The 27,951-nt window shown below is 34.9% G+C and overlaps 1 protein-coding gene and 1 non-coding gene across 2 annotated transcripts; both read left to right on the top strand.

Annotated features, from left to right (window-relative positions):
• Nucleotides 1-2,200: 2,200 nt before the first annotated feature.
• LOC113120330 (U11 spliceosomal RNA) lies at nt 2,201-2,337 on the top strand. The gene has a single exon (XR_003294603.1). It is a non-coding gene; the product is annotated as a U11 spliceosomal RNA (small nuclear RNA).
• Nucleotides 2,338-15,860: 13,523 nt separating this feature from the next.
• Nucleotides 15,861-27,675, top strand: LOC113120311 (uncharacterized; the record flags this gene model as incomplete). The annotated part of the gene is made up of 5 exons (XM_026290211.1): nt 15,861-15,889; nt 17,571-17,594; nt 19,266-20,467; nt 21,764-27,459; nt 27,583-27,675. Coding segments are annotated over exons 3-5 (6,991 nt in total), but the record flags the coding sequence as incomplete, so codon positions are not given.
• Nucleotides 27,676-27,951: the final 276 nt, after the last annotated feature.

Below are 27,951 nucleotides of genomic sequence, written 5' to 3'. Positions count from 1 at the left end.
GAAGGGTTGATAAAATTTGATTATTTTAACTTTGTAACATGTAAAGGAGTGTGTTTATTTTATTCAAATAAAGATCCGAAGGACTGAAATATGTGACCGCAATGCTGTTGTGTTGCGGTCACTGAACGGTTTTGCACAATTTGACTAGTTTCTCTGGTAACTGCGTTCATTAATACTCACTCATGGCATATTTAACAGCACATATTGCTTCTCAAGTACTAGTTCACATATGAATGCATTATAACAATGATGAAATCACTCATGGTGGTGCCAAATACATTGTACACGGGCCCTGGTGGTCAAAAGAGAACCGCTCATTGACCCCATTTTAATGAAATTGGTTGCAGGGAAATAAATCCAATAGCTAGTGTAAATGGACTAAGTTTATTGTGTATTATAGATAGAGAATAGAAGAGTTCAGGGCTTTCATTAGTCACCCACTGTCACATAAACACATCTGTAACAGGCCTTCATCACTGGTGTGGATGAGCAGAGTCAACTGTATTGCACATTTTAAATGTTAAATCTACTGTAATTATTGCTAATAGTAATGATACATCAAGCTCTGGGCATTGTAAACTGTCAATATATTTGCATTGTGATTTGGTAAATGTCATATAAGATTCATTATGTTTAAATAAAATTAGAATTAAGATCAGTGCTCTCAGTCTCTTGTGGTATGTTTTGTGTGTGTGTGTGTGTAAGTTCAATATGATTTCACCTCTGTGCAAATGTATTTCGTACATGTGGACCTTTTTTGTGATTTATTCTTCAGGTTACATGGTTTCAACTATAACTATATCGTCTATACGGTCATTCACAATACTCTATATTAATATGTTTTCAGATTCCACTGGCTGGCTCCTCAAATAATGCACTATATAAGACTATAGAGCACATTTTGGGGCTCATCCAGTTGATCAACTGATTTATTAAAAAACACTGAATCATTCAGGAATCAATCTCCACTGCTGTGTTCAAGCAACATTACACAAACTGGCAATGACGACATGTCTAAAAGTAGAGCTGTCCAACAGATTTTGTGTGCATTCGAACCAAAAAGAGTTTGCAGACAAAAATGCAAAGCGAGAAAATGTAATAAAACATGAATCAACATAGCATAGCATCACATTTGCTGTACAAGAACTCACTTATCTCCGCAGATGCAACTGTATATGCTTGTTTTATACAGATTACGTGACCTGAGAATATTTCTTTTCTGTTTAAATTGGTTCATTTGAATCACTTGGCTCTTTGTAGATGTTTTCATATCTGTAAGGAAAGTATGCACAAAGTTTTGCACTCAAGTTCCCAGACGGCAGAAAGCGCATCCTTTGTGCTTTCATTATTTTACAAAAGCACAATGTTTTGTTGTTGTGAATGCACGTAAATATACGTATATAAAAAAATGCATGACTCTTATCTATATGACCAAAAATGACAGATTTATTTATTTTTTTCTGTGACTTTTCTGGTCAACTAACGGTTAGTCGACTATTATTTAATGTAAATGTAAACTAACAAACCTTTAACAAATTATTTAAAACGTCAAAAGACAAAACAAACAAACAAAACAACAATAAACACATGTACCTGATCATAAAACATATATTTTTAATATACATCTTTCATTTTTGGAAGAGTTTTGATGTTGTATTTATATTTATGTTATTTATAATTATGTACATGTATTTACACTGTTGAGGTGATTATGTGTCTATCCGCACAGAACTAAACCGCAAATGTTTACTTATTTGCTTATTTACATTTCTTAACATATGCAGACTGCTCACAATAAGATCTATAACACGTCTTTCAAATATAGTCAGGGTGATTCTTCATTTAATGCTCACTTATTTTCTCCTTAAAACATAGTTTCCGGTCACTAGCCAGACGGCGCTGGCACAGCATCAGAGCTCTGATTGGCCGAGGTGCTTGTCAATCATGACCGTCACTGCCCCCATCCCATGATGCTTCATTCTAGAACATCTTCCTACAAATCTGTTTTCAGGTGATTTATCAAATCAAACAACAATTACATATATAATCTACTACACATGTTAAGTATGAACTTATTTGGGAGATTGTGACACAGACTAAATCTTGTCGTTGTTTTACGGACGACATGAATGAGTGTGGATACCCTCTCTGAGAGACAGACCCCTCCAGTGTGAACCACAGTTAATACATTAACAGATTTAAAAAGAGCATCTGCTTTGATTGGCACAGTTGTGAAAGAGACTGCCTGACACAGTTACAGAATCATTATTAAGAGATTTCGGATGCACGTATTTTTAAGACTCAAGACTGCTAGTAATTGATGATTGTGGCGTCCTAAATTATGTGAACAACAAATGAGTGAGAAGATTCAAGCAGTGTAGGCTCTATCAAGCAAGGTTTGCCGTGGCTTGATGGTTTTATTTTGTGTGTAAAACAAAAATGTAATGTTTGCAAGAAGTGTTGTTGTTTAATTAGACAATGCATGTTACCCAGGACCCCAAAACCAAGGGTCAATTTATCGAAACTGAGATTCATACATCATCTGAAAGCTGTACAAATAAGATTACCATTGATGAAGCATTTGTAAGAAAATCTCTAATCTGAGGGTGCCAAAAAAATAAAATAAAAAATTTATATACATCTTAAAAATACTGAGAAAATCACCTTTAAAGTTGTGCAAATGAAGCTCTCAGCTGTGCATAAAAATAATCAAAAAATAAATTTTGCTTTACGGTTAAATTGACAAAATATCTTCATGGAACATGATCTTTATTTAATATCCTAATGATTGTTTGGCATCATATTATATATAATTTTGACCCATATAGTGTATTGTTGGCTATTGCTACAAATATCCCCCAGTGACTCATGGCTGGTGTTGTGCTCCAGGGTCACGCATATTATGAAGGATTATTCTTTTATCATTTCCATGACTTTTCCATGACTTTCCATAACCTATACAGGCATTCATGAGCATTGCCATTTATTTGATAATCCATAAGTAATAATAATAATCCATAAGGTCAATAAACCTATAGTAGTTGTGATGATTACTTTTATGGCCTTGTTGCAGCTACTTGTCATCAGCAGCTCAGAGGATTCATGTTAGCAGTGTTGGGAAGATTACTTTGGAAATGTAATGGATGAAAAGTTAGTCACCCTATTTAAAATGTAATAACTAGTGTAACTATTTCAGTTACTTTATTAATGTAACTGATTACTTTTTGAGTACTTTTCTAATTTTCTAACTAGTTTTAATCTTTCTGAAACACTTAAAGCAGGCAGGGTTGACCTTACAGTGGGACTCGACCCTGATTACTGTGGGACTTCCCAAAATACAGCTCAATACAGATTTAAAACTATAACACGATATAGTTTAATAGCTATGACGCTGTTTTTTTAATAAAATCTTTGCATATTATCTATCAGACCTGTCAAGTATCCCGTTTTGGCCGGGAAAGTCACGTATTTTACCCTTCTTTCCCGCCGTCCTCCCGTATTAGTATTTTCCCGTAAATCTCCCGTATTTATTTTTTTTTATTTTAACCTGCGTTATTAATAAAATAATAATAATAATTAAAGCTGCAAGCAGCATTTTACCGGGGTTCAAGCACATTAAGGCCTCTGAGGTGGTCAGAGCCAACCTGGATGTATGGATGACAGTTAAACACATCCAAAATGGAGAACAGGCTAACAGACAGACACGCACACTGAAAGTAAATGATTAGACTAATATATGTATACTCTATAAGCATATGCACACACACACACACACACACACACACAAAGACACACAAAGATACACATATACATGCACAAACATTTTGTGGCAGATATAGGTATTTGATAAAAAGTGATAGGTGACAATAAGCTTATTGCAAGTCTTCTCTTTTTTTAGAGTTTAGATGTCATTTTCAGATTAAACTGTAATCATAATGTGGCAAAATTGTTAAAACTGATACATCTGTATGAACAAAATGGAAAACATCAATTCAATGAGATACAAAATGTTATAACAGTTAATTTATTAATGTTTTGGCATGAATTCATAAAAACAGTACTAGCTGAAAGAGCCCATTAGTGGTCTTCCGCTGCCATCTAGTGGTTATAAATTGCATTTACTCAAACAACACTGTGTTTTTAAACATAACTGTTAAAGTGTTGTTGTTGGGTTTTTTTGCCCTATCTCTCTTAAATGTTGCATGCTTGTTTAGAATGAAATTATGCATTACTTTACACAGTTTTGATAATTTGTGGGATTTCTGTTTGTATTAATAGGTCTTTGTGCCTCTGGGGTGGTCTCGGCCAACCAGGATGTATGGATGACATTTAAATACATCCAAAAGACAGACACACACACACTGAAATTAAATGATTAAACTAGTTTTTAAGAGTTTAGATGTCATTCAGGTTTCACTGTAATCACAATGTGGCAAAATTGTAAAAAATGATGTGTCTGTATGAACAAAATGGAAAACATTGATTCAATAAGATGTAACATGTTATAACAGTTAATTTATTAATGTTTTGGCATGAATTCATGAATCCTTTCTACAGTACTGTTCATTTTAACTGAATGAGCCCATTAGTGGTCTTCCGCTGCCATCTAGTGGTTATAAATTGCATTTACTGAAACAACACTGTGTTTCTAAACATAACTGTTATAGTGTTGTTATTTTTTTTATTTTTGCCCAATCTCTCTTAAATTTTGCATGCTTGTTTAGAATGAAATCATGCATTATTTTACACAGTTTTGATCATTTGTGGGATTTCTGTTTGTATTAATAGGCCTTTGTGTACACTATGCAAATAACATAATATAAAATTACTGGTTTATAGTTGTCTAAATGCAATTGTTCAACATGTTTTTGATAATTATTGACCTTCAGAGTCTAGAGAATTGTACTTCAGTGGTTTTATTGATTTTCATCTTATACCCGATCACTAGTTTGCCAAAGTACCTTTTTAAAATAATCTTGAATGTTTAATTAACAGCTTTATTGACAACGTTGGTCCCAGAGGCAAAGTTGTTCAGAATGAGGATATTTATCAAATGATATAAAGATTTAGTGTTTTTGAGTGAATATATGAGCATTTACAAACAATTTGAGGCCATTTACCATATAAATCTTGTGTTTTGAGACCTTTTCTACTGTTATAGCGCCACCTATGGTCTGATCTCCATGAAACTTTGCATGCTTGTTAAGAGTCATCTGTTACATGATTTCACTGAGTTTCATAAAGTATTGAGTTTTCGTTAAGGTTTTATAGGCTTTGGGGTATGTTTGGCCACACCCCTTTTTCTAAATTACCCCTTTACAGCTGACCAAAGGACAAAATTCAACATTTTTTTAATAATTATTGATCTAGAGAGTCCACAGAATATTACTGCAGTGGTTTGGTTCCGATCGGACAAAAAACCTAGGACTAGTTCGCAAAAGTAGGTTTTTAACATATTTGTGAATAACAATTGAATGATTTGATTGACAGCAATGGTTCTTGAGGCAAAGTTGTGCATTATGAGGAGATCTATCAAATGATATGCATACTGTGTTGATATGTGAAACACCACGTGATTACAGAGCCATAAAACTCGTTAGCGCCAACTAGTGGCCGATTTCTTTCAAAATTCTTACAGACCTTAAGGTTCATGAGTCGAACGTACCCAGCGAGTTTCGTTCCGATCAACATCCGTTAACCCTTTCAAATAGGTGCTTAAAATTGTTTGGCCAATGGCGGCCATGTTTTTTTTAGATATGCAAATGTCCTCATATGTACTTGTGCCCCTTCAGACCGAGACATTGCATACCAATTTTCAAGTCGATCGAGGCAACAGTTGCCTAGTTATAGCCATTTATGTGTTTTTTCTATCTTATAGCGCCCCCAAGTGGCAGAGATGCGCAATATTTTTGATTTGACCAAAGATTGAGCTTATACATATGTATACCGAGTTTGGTGAAGATATCTCATTCCGTTCAAGAGTAATAGTTAAAATAGCATTTGGCTAACGTTAGCATAGACGCTTTTTGGTGTACTGTTTCGCGTAAGAATTGAAATTTCAACTTTTTTTTGATAATTATTGATATTGAGTGTCCAGGGAATATTTATGAAGTGGTTTGGTTCTGATTGGTTGAAAATCCTAGGACTAGTTCGCAAAAGTAGGTTTCGGATTTAGCTCGATTTTGCGAGAAAACGGTGCGTCGTAGACCCCAAAAAGGCGCCGTGCACTTTTGTTCGGGCTAACCCAAGGATTGCAACAATGCCATGTTTTTGAGTCTATGGCTAACGGTTTACACTTTACGGCCAAAATTGTCCAAAATTTTTGTTTTTTGCGCTGTAGCGCCCCCGTTAGGCCGATTGGGCCGGTTCTTTGTATCTGAGTAGCGAGCAAGACTACTACCATCTGACCAAGTTTCAGCTCTCTAGGCCTTACGGTTTGGGCTGCACGTTCAGTTTTAAGGCGGAAGAATAATAATAATAATAATAATAATAATAATTAAAGCTGCAAGCAGCATTTACGGGGTTCAAGCACTTAAGGCCTCTTAGGTGGTCAGAGCCAACCTGGACATATATGGATGGCCGTTAAACACATCCAAAATGGAGAATAGGCTAACAGACAGACACACACACTGAAATTAAATGATTAAACTCGTTTTTAAGATTTTAGATGTCATTTTCAGGTTTCACTGTAATCATAATGTGGCAAAATTTTAAAAACTGATATGTCTGAATGAACAAAATGGAAAACTTTAACTCAATGAGATTTGAAATGTTGTAAGAGTGTTTTTTGTATTGTTTAGGCATTACATCCTTTCAACTGTACAGTTTAAGTTAGCTGAATGAGCCCATTAGTGGTTTTCCGCTGCCATCTAGTGGTTATAAATGGCAATTTCTCATACATCAATGTGTTAATCCTTTTAACTCTTAGTGTTTTTTGCCCAATATCTCTTAAATATGGCATGCTCGTTTAGAATGAAATTATGCATTATTTTACACAGTTTTGATAATTTGTGGGCTTTCTGTTTGTATTAATAGGCCTTTGTGTACACTATGCAAATAACATATTATAAAATTACTGGTTTATAGTTGTCCAAATGCAATTGTTCAACATGTTTTTGATAATTATTGACCTTCAGAGTCTAGAGAATTGTACTTCAGTGGTTTTATTGATTTTCAGCTTAAAGCCTTGGAATACTTTGCCAAAGTACCTTTTTCAAATAATCTTGAATATTTAATTAACAGATTTATTGACAAAATTGGTCCCAGAGGCAAAGTTTTTCAGAATGAGGAGATCTATCATATGATGTGAAGATTTAGTGTTTTTGAGTGAATATATGTGCATTTTCAAACAATTTGAGGCCATTTACCATCTAAATCTTGTGTTATGAGACCTTTTCAACTGTTATAGCGCCACCTATGGATCGATCTCCATGAAACTTTGCAGCCTTGTTGAGAGTCACCTGTTATATGATTTCACCTAGTTTCATAAAGTTTTGAGTTTTCGTTTAGGTTTTATAGGCTTTGGGGTATGTTTGGCCACACCCCTTTTTCTAAATTACCCCTTTACAGCTAACCAAAGGACAAAATTCAACATTTTTTTGATAATTATTGATCTAGAGAGTTCACAGAATATTACTGCAGTGGTTTGGTTCTGATCGGGCAAAAAATCTAGGACTAGTTCGCAAAAGTAGGTTTTTAACATATTTGTGAATAACAATTGAACGATTTGATTGACAGCAATGGTTCTTGAGGCAAAGTTGTGCATTATGAGGAGATCTATCAAATGATATGCATATTGTGTTGATATGTGAAACACCACGTGATTACAGAGCCATAAAACTCGTTAGCGCCAACTAGTGGCCGATTTCTTTCAAAATTCTTACCGACCTTAAGGTTCATGAGTCGAACGTACCCAGCGAGTTTCGTTCCGATCAACATCCGTTAACCCTTTCAAATAGGTGCTTAAAATTGTTTGGCCAATGGCGGCCATGTTTTTTGAGATATGCAAATGTCCTCATAGGTACTTGTGCCCCTTCAGACCAAGACACTGCATACCAATTTTCAAGTCGATCGAGCCAACGGTTGCCTAGTTATAGCCATTTATGTGTTTTTTCTATCTTATTGCGCCCCCAAGTGGCAGAGATGCGCAATTTTTATTTGTTTGACCAAAGATTGACCTCATACATATGTGTACCAAGTTTGGTGAAGATATCTCATTCCGTTCAAGAGTTATAGTCAAAATAGCATTTGGCTAACGTTAGCATAGACGCTTTTTGGTGTACTGTTTCGCGTAAGAATTGAAATTTCAACTTTTTTTTGATAATTATTGATATTGAGTGTCCAGGGAATATTTCTGAAGTGGTTTGATTCCGATTGGTTAAAAATCCTAGGACTAGTTCGCAAAAGTAGGTTTCGGATATAGCTCGATTTTGCGAGAAAACGGTGCGTCGTAGAGCAAAAAATGCAGCTGTGCACTTTTGTTCGGACTAACCCAAGGATTGCAACGATGCCTTGTTTTTGAGTCTACGGCTAACGGTTTACGATCTGCGGCCAAAAATGTCCAAAATTTTTGTTTTTTGCGCTGTAGCGCCCCTGTATGGCCGATTGGGCTGAGACTTTGATAAGTTCTCCCCAAAATGAGCTCTACGATCTGTCCAAATTTCAGCTCTCTAGGCCTTACGGTTTGGGCTGCACGTTCAGTTCTAGGGCAGAAGAATAATAATAATAATAAAAATCCTAACAATTACAAGAGGGTTTCAGCACTGCGTGCTTGAACCCCTAATTAAAGCTGCAAGCAGCATTTACCGGGGTTCAAGCACATTAAGGCCTCTGAGGTGGTCTGAGCCAACCTGGATGCATGGATGACATTTAAACACATCCAAAATGGAGAACAGGGTAACAGACAGACACACACACTGAAAGTAAATGATTAGACTAATATATGTATACTCTATAAGCATATGCACACACACACACACACACACACACAGAAAGACACACATATACATGCACAAACATTTTGTTGCAGATATAGGTATTTGAAATAAGTGATAGGTGACAATAAACTTATTGCAAGTCTTCTCTTTTTAAGAGTTTAGATGTCATTTTCAGGTTAAACTGTAATCACAATGTGGCAAAATAGTAAAAACTGATATATCTGTAAGAACAAAATGGAAAACATTGACTCAATGAGATTTAAAATGTTATAACAGTTACATTTTTAATGTTTTGGGATGAATTCATGAATCCTTTCAACAGTACTGTTCAACTTAACTGAATGAGCCCATTAGTGGTCTTCCACTGCCATCTAGAGGTTATAAATTGCATTTACTCAAGCAACACTGTTTTTAAACATAACTGTTATAGTGTTTTTTTTTTTTTTTTGCCCAATCTCTCTTAAATTTTGCATGCTTGTTTAGAATGAAATTATGCATTGTTTTACACAGTTTTGATAATGTGTGGGCTTTCTGTTTGTATTAATAGGCCTTTGTGTACACTATGAAAAGAACATATTATAAAATTACTGGTTATAGTTGTCCAAATGCAATTGTTCAACATGTTTTTGATAATTATTGACCTTCAGAGTCTACAGAATTGTACTTCAGTGGTTTTATTGATTTTCATCTTAAACCGTATCACAAGTATGCCAAAGTAACTTTTTAAAATAATCTTGAATATTTAATTAACAGCTTTATTGACAACATTGGTCCCAGAGGCAAAGTTGTTCAGAATGAGGAGATCTATCATATGATATGAAGATTTAGTGTTTTTGAGTGAATATATGAGCATTTTCAAACAATTTGGGGCCATTTACCATATAAATCTTGTGTTTTGAGACCTTTTCTACTGTTATAGCGCCACCTATGGTCTGATCTCCATGAAACTTTGCATGCTTGTTAAGAGTCACCTGATACATGATTTCACTGAGTTTCATACAGTTTTGAGTTTTCCTTTAGGTTTTATAGGCTTTGGGGTATGTTTGGCCACACCCCTTTTTCTAAATTACCCGGTTACAGCTAACCAAAGGACAAAATTCAACATTTTTTTAATAATTATTGATCTAGAGAGTCCACAGAATATTACTGCAGTGGTTTGGTTCCGATCGGGCAAAAAACCTAGGACTAGTTCGCAAAAGTAGGTTTTTAACATATTTGTGAATAACAATTGAACGATTTGATTGACAGCAATGGTTCTTGAGGCAAAGTTGTGCATTACGAGGAGATCTATCAAATGATATGCATATTGTGTTGATATGTGAAACACCACGTGATTACAGAGCCATAAAACTCGTTAGCGCCAACTAGTGGCCGATTTCTTTCAAAATTCTTACAGACCTTAAGGTTCATGAGTCGAACGTACCCAGCGAGTTTCGTTCCGATCAACATCCGTTAACCCTTTCAAATAGGTGCTTAAATTTGTTTGGCCAATGGCGGCCATGTTTTTTGAGATATGCAAATGTCCTCATAGGTACTTGTGCCCCTTCAGACCAAGACACTGCATACCGATTTTCAAGTCGATCGAGCCAACGGTTGCCTAGTTATAGCAATTTATGTGTTTTTTCTATCTTATAGCGCCCCCAAGTGGCAGAGATGCGCAATTTTTTTGATTTGACCAAAGATTGAGCTCATACATATGTGTACCGAGTTTGGTGAAGATATCTCATTCCGTTCAAGAGTTATAGTCAAAATAGCATTTGGCTAACGTTAGCATAGACGCTTTTTGGTGTACTGTTTCGCGTAAGAATTGAAATTTCAACTTTTTTTTGATAATTATTGATATTGAGTGTCCAGGGAATATTTATGAAGTGGTTTGGTTCTGATTGGTTGAAAATCCTAGGACTAGTTCGCAAAAGTAGGTTTCGGATATAGCTCGATTTTGCGAGAAAACGGTGCGTCGTAGACCCCAAAAAGGCGCCGTGCACTTTTGTTCGGGCTAACCCAAGGATTGCAACAATGCCATGTTTTTGAGTCTACGGCTAACGGTTTACGATTTACGGCCAAAAATGTCAAAAATTTTAGTTTTTTGCGCTGTAGCGCCCCCGTTAGGCCGATTGGGTCGAGACTCGGTATCTGACAAGAAGGCCGGACTACTACATTCTGACCAAATTTCAGCTTTCTAGGACTTACGGTTTGGGCTGCACGAACAGTTTGAGTGGAGAATAATAATAATAATAATAATTAAAGCTGCAAGCAGCATTTACCGGGGTTCAAGCACATTAAGGCCTCTGAGGTGGTCTGAGCCAACCTGGATGCATGGATGACATTTAAACACATCCAAAATGGAGAACAGGCTAACAGACAGACACACACATTGAAAGTAAGTGATTAGACTAATATATGTATACTCTATAAGCATATGCACACACACACACACACACACACACACACACAGAAAGACACACATATACATGCACAAACATTTTGTTGCAGATATAGGTATTTGAAATAAGTGATAGGTGACAATAAACTTATTGCAAGTCTTCTCTTTTTAAGAGTTTAGATGTCATTTTCAGGTTAAACTGTAATCACAATGTGGCAAAATAGTAAAAACTGATATATCTGTAAGAACAAAATGGAAAACATTGACTCAGTGAGATTTAAAATGTTATAACAGTTACATTTTTAATGTTTTGGGATGAATTCATGAATCCTTTCAACAGTACTGTTCAACTTAACTGAATGAGCCCATTAGTGGTCTTCCACTGCCATCTAGAGGTTATAAATTGCATTTACTCAAGCAACACTGTTTTTAAACATAACTGTTATAGTGTTTTTTTTTGTTTTTTTTTTGCCCAATCTCTCTTAAATTTTGCATGCTTGTTTAGAATGAAATTATGCATTGTTTTACACAGTTTTGATAATGTGTGGGCTTTCTGTTTGTATTTATAGGCCTTTGTGTACACTATGAAAAGAACATACTATAAAATTACTGGTTTATAGTTGTCCAAATGCAATTGTTCAACATGTTTTTGATAATTATTGACCTTCAGAGTCTAGAGAATTGTACTTCAGTGGTTTTATTGATTTTCAGCTTAAATCGTATCACAAGTATGCCAAAGTAACTTTTTAAAATAATCTTGAATATTTAATTAACAGCTTTATTGACAACATTGGTCCCAGAGGCAAAGTTGTTCAGAATGAGGAGATTTATCATATGATATGAAGATTTAGTGTTTTTGAGTGAATATATGAACATTTTCAAACAATTTGAGGCCATTTACCATATAAATCTTGTGTTTTGAGACCTTTTCTACTGTTATAGCGCCACCTATGGTCTGATCTCCATGAAACTTTGCATGCTTGTTAAGAGTCACCTGTTACATGATTTCACTGAGTTTCATAAAGTTTTGAGTTTTCCTTTAGGTTTTATAGGCTTTGGGGTATGTTTGGCCACACCCCTTTTTCTAAATTACCCCGTTACAGCTAACCAAAGGACAAAATTCAACATTTTTTTAATAATTATTGGTCTAGAGAGTCCACAGAATATTACTGCAGTGGTTTGGTTCCGATCGGGCAAAAAACCTAGGACTAGTTCGCAAAAGTAGGTTTTTAACATATTTGTGAATAACGATTGAACGATTTGATTGACAGCAATGGTTCTTGAGGCAAAGTTGTGCATTACGAGGAGATCTATCAAATGATATGCATATTGTGTTGATATGTGAAACACCACGTGATTACAGAGCCATAAAACTCGTTAGCGCCAACTAGTGGCCGATTTCTTTCAAAATTCTTACAGACCTCAAGGTTCATGAGTCGAACGTACCCAGCGAGTTTCGTTCCGATCAACATCCGTTAACCCTTTCAAATAGGTGCTTAAATTTGTTTGGCCAATGGCGGCCATGTTTTTTGAGATATGCAAATGTCCTCATAGGTACTTGTGCCCCTTCAGACCAAGACACTGCATACCGATTTTCAAGTCGATTGAGCCAACGGTTGCCTAGTTATAGCAATTTATGTGTTTTTTCTATCTTATAGCGCCCCCAAGTGGCAGAGATGCGCAATTTTTTTTATTTGACCAAAGATTGAGCTCATACATATGTATACCGAGTTTGGTGAAGATATCTCATTCCGTTCAAGAGTTATAGTCAAAATAGCATTTGGCTAACGTTAGCATAGACGCTTTTTGGCGTACTGTTTCGCGTATGAATTGAAATTTCCACTTTTTTTTGATAATTATTGATATTGAGTGTCCAGGGAATATTTATGAAGTGGTTTGGTTTTGATTGGTTGAAAATCCTAGGACTAGTTCGCAAAAGTAGGTTTTGGATATAGCTCGATTTTGCGAGAAAACGGTGCGTCGTAGACCCCAAAAAGGCGCCGTGCACTTTTGTTCGGGCTAACCCAAGGATTGCAACAATGCCATGTTTTTGAGTCTACGGCTAACGGTATACGATTTACGGCCAAAAATGTCAAAAATTTTAGTTTTTTGCGCTGTAGCGCCCCCGTTAGGCCGATTGGGCTGAGACTTTGATACGTTCTCCCCAAATTGAGCTCTACGATCTGTCCAAATTTCAGCTCTCTAGGCCTTACGGTTTGGGCTGCACGTTCAGTTTTACGGCGGAAGAATAATAATAATAATAATAATAATAATAATAATAATAATAATAATAAAAATCCTAACAAATACAATAGGGTTTCAGCACTGCGTGCTTGAACCCCTAATTAAAGCTGCAAGCAGCGTTTACCGGGGTTCAAGCACATTAAGGCCTCTGAGGTGGTTTCGGCCAACCTGGATGTACGGATGACAGTTAAACACATCCAAAATGGAGAACAGGGTAACAGACACACACACACACACACACTGAAAGTAAATGATTAGACTAATATATTAATACTCTATAAGTATATGCACAGACACACACACACAAAGACACACATATACATGGACACACATTTTGTTGCAGATATAGGTATTTGACATAAGTGATAGGTGACAATAAACTTATTGCAAGTCTTCTGTTTGTAAGAGTTTAGATGTCATTTTCAGGTTAAACTATAATCATAATGTTGAAAAATTGTAAAAACTGATATAACTGTATGAACAAAATGGAAAACATTGACTCGATGAGATTTAAAATGATATAACAGTTAATTTATTAATATTTTGGCATGAATTCATGAAACCTTTGAACAGTACTGTTTAACTTAGCTGAATGAGCCCATTAGTGGTCTTCCGCTGCCATCTAGTGGTTATAAATTGCATTTACTCAAAGAACACTGTGTTTTTAAACATAACTGTAAGTTGTACTCACCAATTGTTTTTCTTGCATTGTTCAGTTTGATGGGAGTTTTGTTCTTTTGATCTGTAACAATGCTGATGTATTTTTCTGGAGTGAAAAAATACGGCTTGGTGGTATTCCTGTCTTGCTGTTTGGACTTTAGCATTGAAATAACGCGTATTTTTTAAAATGTTTTTATCGGAGAGACTGCATGAAAGTACCCGACTATTGGGTCATTCTCGCTGACGTCTGTCTTCTTTTCCATTTTTCTTGAAATTTCTGAAGAAGTTTTATTTTACTTCTGCTTACTTCCGTGGATGTCTTGAGTGCAGCTGTAGCTATATTTGAAAATAGTGGGTTTTATATTTGTATTTTTTAAATTGAGATGGGCGTATTCAACTGCTTGTTTGTGATTGGTTGAAAACCAGTTAGTAGTTTTTGTACACAAAATGTAGCCTATCACATTAAGACTACGTTAGTTTGAATTTGTTTTGCATCATTTTACGATTGAAGTTTAAATAAACATTAAATTGTTTCACAGGTTATGTAGACTATTTAAGAATAAATTATTTTTACTAATTTTATTTAAATTTTTTCCAATGTAAATTCAAGAAAGGTAGCCTACTATACATTTGATGTAGGGCTATTTGTTTAGCCATCAAAGATATTAAGCATTCTGAAGTTTGGGGTGGGCCTATATGTTTTATTGGCAGCGAGGGCCGTTGTTGTCATGGCACTGGGTTAAAATATTATTTTTTTAGTATTATTTTTGCTGTTTTTTTATTATTATTTTTGCAGTTTGCTGCTAACAGTGAATAGCAAGGACCAGTAACGTTCCCAAGCTCCAGTCATGAGCCCAACACACCAGAATGGGCAGGTAGGATTGTCATTCAGAAGAACTAATAGTTATAGATTTTTTTTTTTTTTTTATATTGTGCTGAATAATTTTTGGTCCCAATTTTATTATTATTATCATTATCAATATTATTATTATAATAATACAATCTATTTTACAATCTAATTATTATAATAATTCAATAACTGTATGAAGAATTTTTGGGTATAATATGTCACAGTTCACTTTATTTTGTTATACTCACCTGCATAAATGTATTATAGTGTTCTGCACCTACTAGTAAAAAAAATATAGAAAAATATATATTTGGTGTCTGAATAATTGCTGGTTTGACTGTGCATTAATTCTTGTTAAAACTAAACTAAAAACGATTTTTCTTTCTTTCATTTTCTTGGATTAACATTACAGCAGCTATATAGCTAAATTAGGCGTGGTCACTTTAAGAGACAATAAACCCATCCAATATATATATATATATATATATATATATATATATATATATATATATATATATATATATTATATACATTTATATATATATATATATATATATATATATATATATATATACACATATATACACATATATATATATATATATATATATATATATATGTATGTACACTCATTATGACGACATTTCATAGGTGTAATGGGTTTTAATCTACGCTAATGGCATTTTCTTGCCCCTTAAAACTGCACATCCCAGAAAACTTGAGCATTTTGACTTTTTTGCCATCCACTAGAGGGCGCATGTTGTATTGTTCCGTTTTTTACCGGAAAGGAAGCCATTTTCTCTACTTTCTGGTAAGGTAAGACATGCGGTGTGGTTGTTCTTTGTGTAATCTTAATAATCTGTATCATATTTAACGTTTTTAGGCCAGTTTAAGTTGTCTTTTTGTCTTTTTGAATATTTTGTGGTTGTATTTTGTGATTAATTGTATAAAGACAGCGTTTTGTTATAGTGATAAATTATTCTTATTCATCTGGCCAGCATTTTGATTAGAACAAGAAATAAGTTATTGTTGAAACATGTTTGGTGTTGTGGTTGTTCTTATTAGTTTAAAAGTTAAGTTAAATTAGTTAATTTTTATTAGTTCAAATTTCGATTCCTCTTATCGTTTCCTTTGTGAGCATTTCAATATGAGTTTATACAATAAAAGTGCAAGACGACTTTTTTGTGCTGCCGAAAGCGTTTTTTTGTGCTGTCTGCTGTGTACACATCCACAGCTCGCTGACAGAAAAAGATATTTTAAATATTTCAACTCGTGCGCTGTTTTCTATGCACATTGAAGCGCAGTCACAGAAAATGTGATTTGTAAAATTGATATTAAACTCAAACTAGAGCTGTTTTCTATGATGTAGTCTATCTACATGTGAAGTACGTGAGCGCGAGACGGCTCGCGCTGTGTCTTCAGTGCTACAGGCGTATTGGCCAAGTCTTAAAGTGACAGGAGCGGCTGTCTCTATAATAACAGTATTCAAAGGACAAAGAGAAAATTCACTCGTTCTTGACTAAATAACTTTTGTAACTGTTTTTGTACCTTATTTATAAAAACTGTACTGTTATTTTACACTTGAATTACAGCTTTTTGTACCTGAATACCTGAAAATCTTAAAACACTGTTTATTTCAATCATATATTTGTTCAGTTTTATCTATATTTGCAATTGGTAATTTTTTATTTATTCTCTTTTAATTATTGAGTGTTTACTTATCTTTATTAATGTTTGAATGTATATTTTGTTAGGCTAGTTGTTTTACTATGGTATTTTTAAACCACAGGCAGAATTTATTGGTAAGCACATAAAATTGTCAATCGTTAAAATTTAAACCATGGTATAATATACACTGCGGTATATGCTTGGTGTTAAAATGTTAGTGCTCGTAATGATCATAATCAGCTCATGATTCCGAATTAGATCTGTGCATGAGGTTTTAAAAGTGTCAGTTCCTTAATACTCTTTCTGTAGTTTATGTCCTTGAGATAAAGTAAAAAAGTTGCTGCTCTTGGCACTTAAGTAGTTGAAATAAATATCAATGTATATTTAATTCATGCATGCACAGATTACAATTCTATTAAGACTTTCATTCTATTGTTATATTAACTGATACTGAAAGTAAGGTAATTTTTGTTGTATTTTTTTGTAATTTGCTTGTATTGTGAAAAAATAAAAAATCTAGTAGTCGATATAAAAAATCTAGTAGTCAGTTCGAGACTACAGAGAAAAAAAATGTGTGAAATACACTGTGTTCTCTTTGGTTGAGTGGTCATTGACTGAAGACTGTCTCTGAGAACTTGCGAGTACATTATAGTTTAAAATCGCTTAAATTTGTAAATTGGTATGATGTAAAACGATGTGCCATAGAGTCATGTGGACACTATGAAACCAGTTGTGCATTCTGAGCGTACAATATATAAAATATATAATATTTTTGTAAAATGTAATGCTTTTGTTTTAATCAAATTGTTGTTTTTTTTTTTTTTTGCAGAATACTGAGAAACTTGATTTTGAGGTAAGATGTTACTTTTTTTTATAAAATTTAGTGATAACAGTCAATAGTGTATAGTATAAGGATACATTTGGATAAAGTTGTGAATGCACGGAGAGCTTCAGTCAGTTGTCAAATTACAGCTCTAAATAACGCATTTCTGTGGAGAAAATAACAGAGGAAACAGAGTGAGCTTCTGCTGTAAACTTGCATGATCTAAGCTGATCAAAACATGAAGAAAAATGATTTCTAGGTTAACTAATGCATTAACAATGTTAAAGGATTAGTTCACCTCAAAATGAAAATTTCCTGATAATGTGATTTATATATAGTATATAATTTTTTTTTTTGTAAATGATTTAAGTTCACTAGATAAGACCCTATTCCTAAGCTAGGATCGTGCGGAGCCATTTATTGACACGTTTATATTCTAGCATAAACAAACGTACTTTTTTTTTTTTTTATATGCCATGTGCAATGTATATCTATTTCATAGCACAATACTGTTATATGGTAATTTTATTTGATGAATACATACTCTGAACACTGAATAAACCACTTCATACATCACCCAGTCTTTGAATGAAGTAAGCTATTGTCATGTGATGTTTGGAGGAGCACCATATATTTTAACGAGAAAATGACATATCTGGCAATCCTGTTGTTTCATTTGTCCTGTCACAGATACTGTCCGGACAGTAAGGTTCAGTTTTTCCATGTTTCAGAACTGATTCTACGTAGGCTATACTGGGTTAACACAACGCTTTTCCAGTCAGGGGAAAAGGATTGTTTTCCCCCACGTCAACTCCACCCAGCTATAACATGACACACCGACCAAGTCTATTACAGACAAAGAGTTAAAATTCAGAGCAAAAATATAAATTTTGCTGAAATATCTGTTGTTGGACATTAAATTTAGGTTTAAAAGTCACCATGTAATTACATTTGTTTTTAAGAGAGTAGCAACTATAAAAGAACAATAGCATGCAATTGAATGAAAATGTAAATTAGGAAAACTAATGTTTGTCTTTGGAGAACATTTGTCTTATCTGTTAACAACATTTTTTTCTTTATTGTTATCTTCATTTTTAATTTAGAGATATAAACTTTTGCTTTATAACTCATATAATGTATATCATAGATATATTCACTCTATATATTTTTCCGGGCAGGATGTGTGTTTTGTCAATAAAAGAAAATTGGGGAAATGTATTTAAAATCTAATAAGAGGATAAAGGTCTTAACTGTTATAAAGATGTAAATAAAATGAAAAAACTTGGTTCTACTGAAATCTACTGGTAAAACAGGGTCATGCAATCTGGTTGCTTTTAGAAGTGTTTCAGATATACGGTTATTTCTGGGGATTCAGAGCATTGCTGATTATGGTATTAGTGTACTCACATTATGTTCTCTAAAACACAAAGTTTATTTACTAGCACATTTACTATGTAGATTAATGATATTATCTTTGTTACATATGTGTAAAATTAATTTAGTTCTGTGTTGGTATTATAAGCTGATACATTTTAAATTAAACAGCAAAATTATCGTAATTAATAGAAGACCTTGTTTTAATGTGAACAAACACTAATTTATATTTTAATGCATGTTATTTTTTATTCTTTATTGTACTGTTTGTGAATTGTGATGCAATAATGTGTAATTTAATTTGTTTTTATGTTTTTGTGTGTACAGATGCCTCGCACAAAGCAAGCCCGGCGCTCCCAGGCCGCAAAGAAGAGGATGGCAGACCGGATGGCTGCTGATCCTGAAGAGGCTCTGCCACCTCTTAAAAAATTGGCAGAAGTAACAGAACGTTGTGTACATCACAACGGGGATATAAAACTGGGTCATAACAGTGGTCATTACCGTGGTCATAACCGTGGTCATAACCTTGGGCTAACAAGTGGTCAAACAAGTGGTCAAACAAGTGGTCTAACAAGTGGTCTAACAAGTGGTCAAACAAGTGGTCAAACAAGTGGTCAAACAAGTGGTCTAACAAGTGGTCAAACAAGTGGTCAAACAAGTGGTCAAACAAGTGGTCAAACAAGTGGTCGAACAAGTGGTCTAACAAGCGGTCTAACAAGTGGTCTAAACAATGATGCTAAAAACACGGATCATAATAGTACTGTTAACATGACCATGAAAGCTGTTTCTGATTTGTGTCCACAGAAATCGTACATCAGTGGCTCTTTCCATCAAGGAGATTACCGTTTTGGTCGGAATAGGGGAAGTCAATGTGGTGCAAACTGTTTAACTGCAATTTTGATGAGTAAGATGAAAAATGTGTTGCAGTGGACGAGAAATGACCTGAATGCTGTTCTGATCCATGGAGATGACCTGTACAGTGCCATGAGAGACGCAGGGAAAATCAACGATCCTGAATCCGGCTTCATAGCTGTTCATGAGCTACCAGACACACACACACTGAAAGATTGTCGGTTTTCAATAAACTATGGTGAAGCATTGACTGGATTGTTTGGTGTCAATAAATATGATGGGGAACTACAGGGGTATGCGATGTCATTTGATGAAGCAGTAAATCGAGCATTCCAGAGGTTTGATACTGTTTTAGTGAATATTAAGCTAACCATATGTACAGCTGTCAGAGAAGGTTCCTGGTATGCAGTGATTGATCCACATTCAAGACGAGGTGATGGCAGATGTGTAGCTGACGGTAAGAGTGTAGTGGTTTACCATCGTAACTTGCACTCGCTGATTGTTCATTTCCGGAAACTTGCCGCGTCTATAAATGCACGTTACCAGGAGTTTGAGGTAACTGGGGTCAACGCGGTTATGACTGGAGAAAAACGGCCATTCTGGCAAGTGATCGAGAACGCTGGTCCAGCAGTAAGTGAGAGTGAAGGTGAGAAGTCGGACGTGAAAGTTGATGTTGGGTGCAGTCAATTTCTGAATGATTTCATGGACAAAACATCTGTGAAAGAAACTTGTGCACAACAGACAATGAAAACGACATACCCAACTAATGAAAATGCAGGTGATGTTACATTCCTTTCACAAACTGCTAGTGTTTCTTTACGGTTTAGTCCATTAACATTTGAGCAACAAAAGGGTGTTTGCTTAAAGTTAAACATTGCAAACATTGTAAAACCATCTGAGTACAATCCACCTGAGACTGTTGAAGTGGTTGAGCCTTGTGAAACGAACAAGACTGTTGCAGATGGAAACTCTTTTTTTAGAGCATTAGCCTTTGCTGTAAGTGGAACGGAACGAGAACACCGAAAAGTGAGACGAGCTGTAGTTACACACATTCTGCAGAATGAAGAAAAGTACCTACAGTATCTCAAACAAGGATACAGCTCTGTACCAGACTACATTGCCAAAACAAGAATGAAATTCGTTGGAAATCGGGCAACAGAGATGGAAATACAAGCAGCCAGTGATTTAATTGGCATAGACATATTTACATACAGTCAAGAGAAATGGTTTAGATTTTCATCTTCAAATGCTTCCTTTAATGCACATGGTTGTCAAGACAGTGGCATATATTTGAAATATGTAAACAGCTGCCATTATGAAGTTGTTGTATGTGGAAATAGCAAGGATGGTAACTGTGTATTATTTTGTAAATCACCATCTCAACATTCACTGTCTGATGCATCAAATGTGTCTTTAAAGTCACTTGAGGATTCTAGTGAGAAACTTGACTGCAGCAATAGTACAGAGTTCAAAGAAGAAAAACAAATGAAGGCAAAGAAAAGATTACATGAGGATGAAACTTACATTTCAATTATGAAATCCATCAATAAAAAATACAAGAAAAATGAACAGCATAAAGGAAAAGTGAAGAAAAGTGTGAACAAATACAAGTCAAATGATTTACACTGCAAAGCTGTGTCAGAAATGGAAGCTGATGTTGGCTGCAGTCAATCTTTGACTTCTGTCACAAACACAGATAAGATATCTGGGAATGAAACGTGTGTAGAACAGAAAACAGAAACGCCTTCTTTATACCCAACAAAAGAAAATTCAGGTGATGTTGAATTTGTTTCAGAAACTGTCAATGTTTCTTTAAAGTTTAGTCCATTGACATTACAGCAACAAAAGAATGTTTGCTTAAAGCTGAACATCGTAAACATCATAAAAGAAGACAATAATTCAAATGAGATTACTGAAATGGCTGAACCTTGTGAAACAAAAAGTATTTTGGCCGATGGTAATTGCTTTTTTAGATCAGTAGCTTTCGCTGTAAGTGGAAGTGAAGAAGAACACAGAAAAGTGAGACGAGCTGTAGTTACACACATACTGGCGAATGAAGAAAAGTATGTACAGAATCTCAGACAAGGATACAGCTCTGTACCAGAGTACATTGCCAAATCAAGAATGAAATATGTTGGAACTTGGGCGACAGAGATGGAAATACAAGCAGCCAGTGATTTAATTGGTGTAGACATTTTTACATATACTCGAGAGAAATGGCTTAAATATAAATCTTCAAACGTCTCATCTAATAGACAGAATTATCAAGACAAGGGAATTTATTTGAAGCATGTGAATAGCTGTCATTATGAAGTGGTTGTATGTGTAAAAACCAACAACAACACATGTGCTTGCTTTTGTAAAGCATCTTCTCAAGGTTCAACCTATAATATACATTTAAAAGCTAGCTCAGACCCTCGTAAGCTTTATAAGCAGAGACTGCAATATAGTCGTGATCATGATTTTAAAGAAAAGAAAAAAATTGAAACTAAGCAAAGATATGATGAGAATGAAAGTTATAAAGAGACAAAAATTAAATGCAGTACTACAAAGTACAAGGTAAACAAATGGCATCAAGAAGAAATACGCAAATACAGCACAGATAAATACAGAATGAATGATTTACATTGTGAGGCTGTAAAACAATACAGCATCCAAAAGTACCATACAGACAAAGCACATAAAGACACTGTCAAACAGTTGAGTATTCAAAAGTATGATGAAAATATAGCACACAGGGAGACTGTTAAAAAGATGAGTATTCAAAAATATAATGAAAACACAGAACACAGAGAGTCGGTCAAAAAGATGAGTATTCAAAAATATAATGAAGACACAGAACACAGAGAGTCGGTCAAAAAGATGAGCATTCAAAAATATAATGAAGACACAGAACACAGAGAGTCGGTCAAGAAGATGAGCATTCAAAAATATAATGCAAATAAAACACACAAAGAGATGGTTATAAATTACAATGTTCAGAAATATAAAACTGACATTGCTTTTGTCAATAATATAAAAATGAGAAATGCTGCAAGACAGTATGAATCACAGCTAAAAATGAAAGAGATAGACTATGTAATTGAACAGTTTAAACAAAAGATATCTACAGGTCCTGAATATGTTTGTTCAGTATGTCATCGTTGCTGCTTTAAAATGCAGGTAAAAAAGTGCAATATAAATAAATACCTTCAAAAATCAATCCATGCTGGATGTATGGCAGAAAAATGTATTACACTAAAATATCTGCATGAGTGTAATAAAGACTGTAGAGAAAACTGTGTCTATAAGAACAGTCCTGCTGCATCTTTATGGATTTGTCACACATGTGATACAAAAATCTATGAAGGTAAAATGCCAGCTGAAAGTGTAGCAAATAATCTAAGTTTGGATCCTATTCCCACTGAACTGAGTTCTTTAAACTCTCTTGAGCAACATCTAATAGGAATGAATATTCCATTCATGAAGATGCTGGCTTTGCCACGAGGAGGACAGAATGGAATTTGTGGCCCTGTCGTGTGCATTCCATCTAATGTTTCAGAAGTAGTGAATGTTTTACCAAGATCAGAAAATGATTTTATGATACCAATAAAGCTTAAGAGAAAACTGACATATAAAGGGCATTATGAGTATAAATTTGTTAATAGTGATAAAATTAAAACAGCATTGACATATTTAAAGGAGAATAACAAATGGTATACAGATGTAGAGTTTAACAAGACTTGGATTAATCCTCTGGGTAAAACAGAAGAGGAAATGACTGATAAAACCGAAAACAATGATATGGATTTGGACAATTGTGAGGATATGCGTATTAATGAAGAGCAAAACATTGACAATGATAATGAGATGAGTGATGAAACACTTCATGATCGGCAGCAGCATGGTTTGTTTATGGATTCATGTTTGCAGCCAGTGGACATTGCTCAAGAGGTTTTAGATCAACACTTTGATGGAATTATGTCACTTGCACCAGCAGAAGGAAATAATCCAGTGAGAATGTTAATGGATGAAACTAATGAAGCCAAATGTTTTCCAGTTCTGTTCCCAAAAGGAAAAGGTACATTTCATGATTCAAGACCTGAGAAATTAACACTGTCTAGATATTTAAACAACAGAATTTTAAATGCAGATGGACGTTTTGCACAAAACCTCGATTACATCTTTTATGGACAATATTTGTCTGAGCTCAATCAAATTATGTCTAATGTATCGATTGCTTTGAGGAAAGGCTATGATTCAAGCAACAAAAGAAAAATTACCTCAGAAATGCTGACAAACAAAGATTCACTTCAAATGATTTTAAATTATGATGAGGGTTACAAGTTTTTAAGGCCAGTGAGAGGCAGTCCTGTTTTTTGGCAAGCTGTTCAGAAGGATTTGTTTGCAATGGTAAGGCAACTTGGGATCCCAACATGGTTTTGCTCATTTTCCTCAGCTGATTTGAGATGGCCAGAATTATTGCAGTGTATTGTGAAACAAGAGGGTTGTCAAACTCCTATTGATGAACTGGATTGGTCTGACAGATGTGGGATGCTGAAACGAAACCCAGTAACTGCTGCCAGAATGTTTGATCATCGATTCCACTGTTTTCTGAAAGATGTGATTATGTCACCAGCTCAACCCATTGGAAAAATAATAGATTATTTCTATCGAATTGAATTTCAACAACGTGGATCACCTCACACACATTGTCTGTTTTGGGTTGAGAATGCACCTCAAGTGGACAGAGAGGACGATGATGAAGTTGTAGCGTTTGTTGATCGTTATGTCACTTGTGAAATGCCACCTGAAGATGAAACAGAAATGCATGAAATTGTGAGCACTGTCCAACAGCACAGCAAAAGACATGCAAAAACGTGTAGAAAGAAAGGTACTACATGTAGATTTAACTTTCCACGTCCACCTAGCAAAAATACTTTCATTTCAAGAAACAGACAAACAGATAAGAATGAAAAAACAACAGATGATGTACAATGTGAAAGTAAAGACAAAAGAGTAAACTATTCTAAAGAGATATCAAAAGAATTAGCTGAATCTATAATGAAAAAAGTAAGAGAATGTTTGCTGAACACTGATGCTGTCTTTGACTCTGTTGACTCTTTGTTTGCATCTATTGGTATAAATCAAGAGATATTTGAATGCGCTTATAACAAAATGACAAAGAAAACAAATGTTGTGCTAAAAAGGAAACCAAGTGATGTGTGGGTAAATCAGTATAATGAAGATCTTTTGCGATGCTGGAATGCAAACATGGACATACAGTTTGTTGTTGATGCTTATTCTTGCATAGTGTATATAGTTTCATACATTTCCAAAGCAGAGAGAGAAATGGGATTGCTGCTGGCAAATGCACAGAAAGAAGCACACAAGGATGGCAATATGGATGCAAAACAAGCTTTAAGAAAACTTGGAAGTGTTTTCCTCCACAATAGAGAAGTGTCTGCCCAAGAGAGCGTTTATCGTTTGACTAATATGAGATTAAAAGAAGGATCGAGGAAAGTGGTCTTTATTCCAACTGGTATAAATACAGTTAAAATGACTTTACCTTTAAATATCATAAATAAAAAGGCTGAAAAGGAAGAAACTGACAATGATGAAATATGGATGAAAAGCATCACAGATAGATACAGAGCTCGCCCACAAACTCAAGAATTTACAGGAATGTGTTTAGCGTCCTTTGCATCAGAATACAGAGTTCTGTCCAAATCTGAAAAGTCATGCTCAGACCGAGTAAAACTGGAAAATGACATGGGGTTTGTGAGAAAAAGAACTCGTACAGATTTTGCAGTCGTACGATATGCTCGTTTTTCACCAACTAAAAATCCTGAAAATTATTATCAAAGTATTTTGGAGTTATTTTTGCCTCATTTTTTGCAAAGTCAACTGAAACCACCAAATTTCACTACATATCAGGAATTTTATGAGACTGGATTTGTAGCATTGTATAATGATGAACTTGAGTCAGTGAAAATCATAGTGGACACAAACAGGTCAAAATTTGAAAAAGAAGCAGACAGTATACAAAAAGCTCAAGATGACTTAGAACAACATGGACCGATGGAAGACGCTTGGGCCCAAATCTGTCCAGAAGCAGAACTTGAGCGTTTAGAATGTCTAGATACTAGAAAAGAACAACCAATAGAAACAGAGGAAGGTGATGATGTCATTCCTGATCTATTACCAAATGTTCATGGTTTCACATTAGAAAAGAATCCTTGTGCTATGACAAAGAAAGATGCAATGTGTTTGCTGCGTTCTTTGAATGAGAAACAGTCACAAATCTTTTATAAAGTGCGGCAGTGGTGTCTTGCAAAAGTACAAGGTGAAAACCCAGATCCATTTCATGTGTTCATATCTGGGCCTGGAGGAGTTGGAAAGTCAGTGTTGATTAAAGCTATGTATTATGAAACCTCTCGCATTCTATCAAAGTTATCAGAAAACCCAGATGAGACACATGTGCTCTTAACAGCTCCGACCGGTGTCAGTGCCTTTAACATTAGTGCAAAAACTATACATTCAACTTTCTCTATTGGAACGAATGCTACATTGCCATATCAGCCACTTGGAGATGAAAAAATTAATTCCTTGAGAGCAAAATTTGGAAAGCTGCAAATATTAATAATTGATGAAATTTCAATGGTTGATCATAAACTTTTGGCATATATTCATGGCAGATTGAGACAAATCAAACAAACAGGAGATTATTCAGCATTTGGAAAAGTCTCAGTAATAGCAGTCGGAGATTTTTATCAACTTTCTCCTGTCAAAGGAAAACCACTTTATACTGAACCAGTCAACAGTGTGAATCTTTGGGAAACTCACTTTAGCTTTGTTGAACTCACAGAGATCATGAGGCAGAAGGACAAAGAATTTGCTGAATTACTAAGTCGTTTAAGACTACGTAAAAAGGATGAACCAATGCGTGAAGATGACATTGCTATGCTTAAAAAATGTGAAACAGGTGATGGTGATGATAGTACAGATATCCACATTTATGCAACAAACAGTGAAGTTGATGTACACAACATACATATGCTGCATAAATTATGCTCAGACACAGTTACTGTAAAAGCACAAGACTTTGACAGAAATGCTAAAACTGGCCGAATGGAAGAAAAAGATGGGCATCATTTCAGAGTTCATAACAGCTGTTTAGAAAAATCCCTTGAATTAGCTATTGATGCTCGAATAATGCTTATAAAAAATATTAATGTTTCAGATGGTCTTGTGAATGGTATTTTTGGCACAATTAAAGAATTTTGTTATGATGATAATGAAACATTTCCCTCAAAAATATATATTGAATTTGACAATGAGCAAGTTGGTAAAGAAGCAAGAGCCAAACATCCGTGTTTAAAACCTGGACTGGAAAAAGCAACACCAATTGAACCTGAAGAAGAGAAAGTAACCAATGATGGTGGTGTCAGAAGGCAGTATCCTATCAGATTAGCTTGGGCTTGCACAGTTCATAAAGTACAAGGCCTAACAGTGGACAAAGCTGTTGTTTCAATGAAAAAGATATTTGCTGCAGGACAAGCGTATGTAGCATTAAGTCGAGTGACCTCTCTTGATGGACTCATCATTGAAGATTTCAAAGAAAACGTTATTTTTGCGAAAGATAACATTGAGCAAGCACTACAGAATATGCCTCCATTTATTCTTCCAAGTGAAACAACAGAAAGTTTCAAATACAAAATTATGTTACACAATGTTGAAGGATTAATCCCACATATATTAGATATTCGCCAAGATAACAGATACTTTGAAGCAGATATGATATGTGTAACAGAGACATGGTTGAAACCAAACAATGTGGAGAATGAAGTGTGTCTTGATGGGTACTATTTCCATGGAAAAACACGTGGTGCTGCATATGACACAAGTGAGGATGTTTTTGCTAAACTAAAAGAGGAAAATCATGGTGGTGTTGGAATATATCACAAAGAAAAAGTCAAAGTTGCTCTAATGGATTTACCATGCATGAACATTGAATGTATGATGTGCAGGATAGAACATCTGGACACAACTGTGGCAGTTGTATATAGACCGCCATCATATAACATTGCCTTGTTTCAAGAGAAGTTGACTAACTTAGTTAATGAAATTAACTGCTTACCAGGTGGGAAAATAATTCTAGGAGATTTCAATGAAAACCTTT

Source organism: Carassius auratus, chromosome 19 (assembly GCF_003368295.1).
Source record: "Carassius auratus strain Wakin chromosome 19, ASM336829v1, whole genome shotgun sequence".
NCBI classification, from domain to species: Eukaryota; Metazoa; Chordata; class Actinopteri; order Cypriniformes; family Cyprinidae; genus Carassius; species Carassius auratus.
The sequence above is the reverse complement of the archived record's forward strand: the minus strand, read 5'-3'. Positions and strand labels throughout refer to the sequence as shown.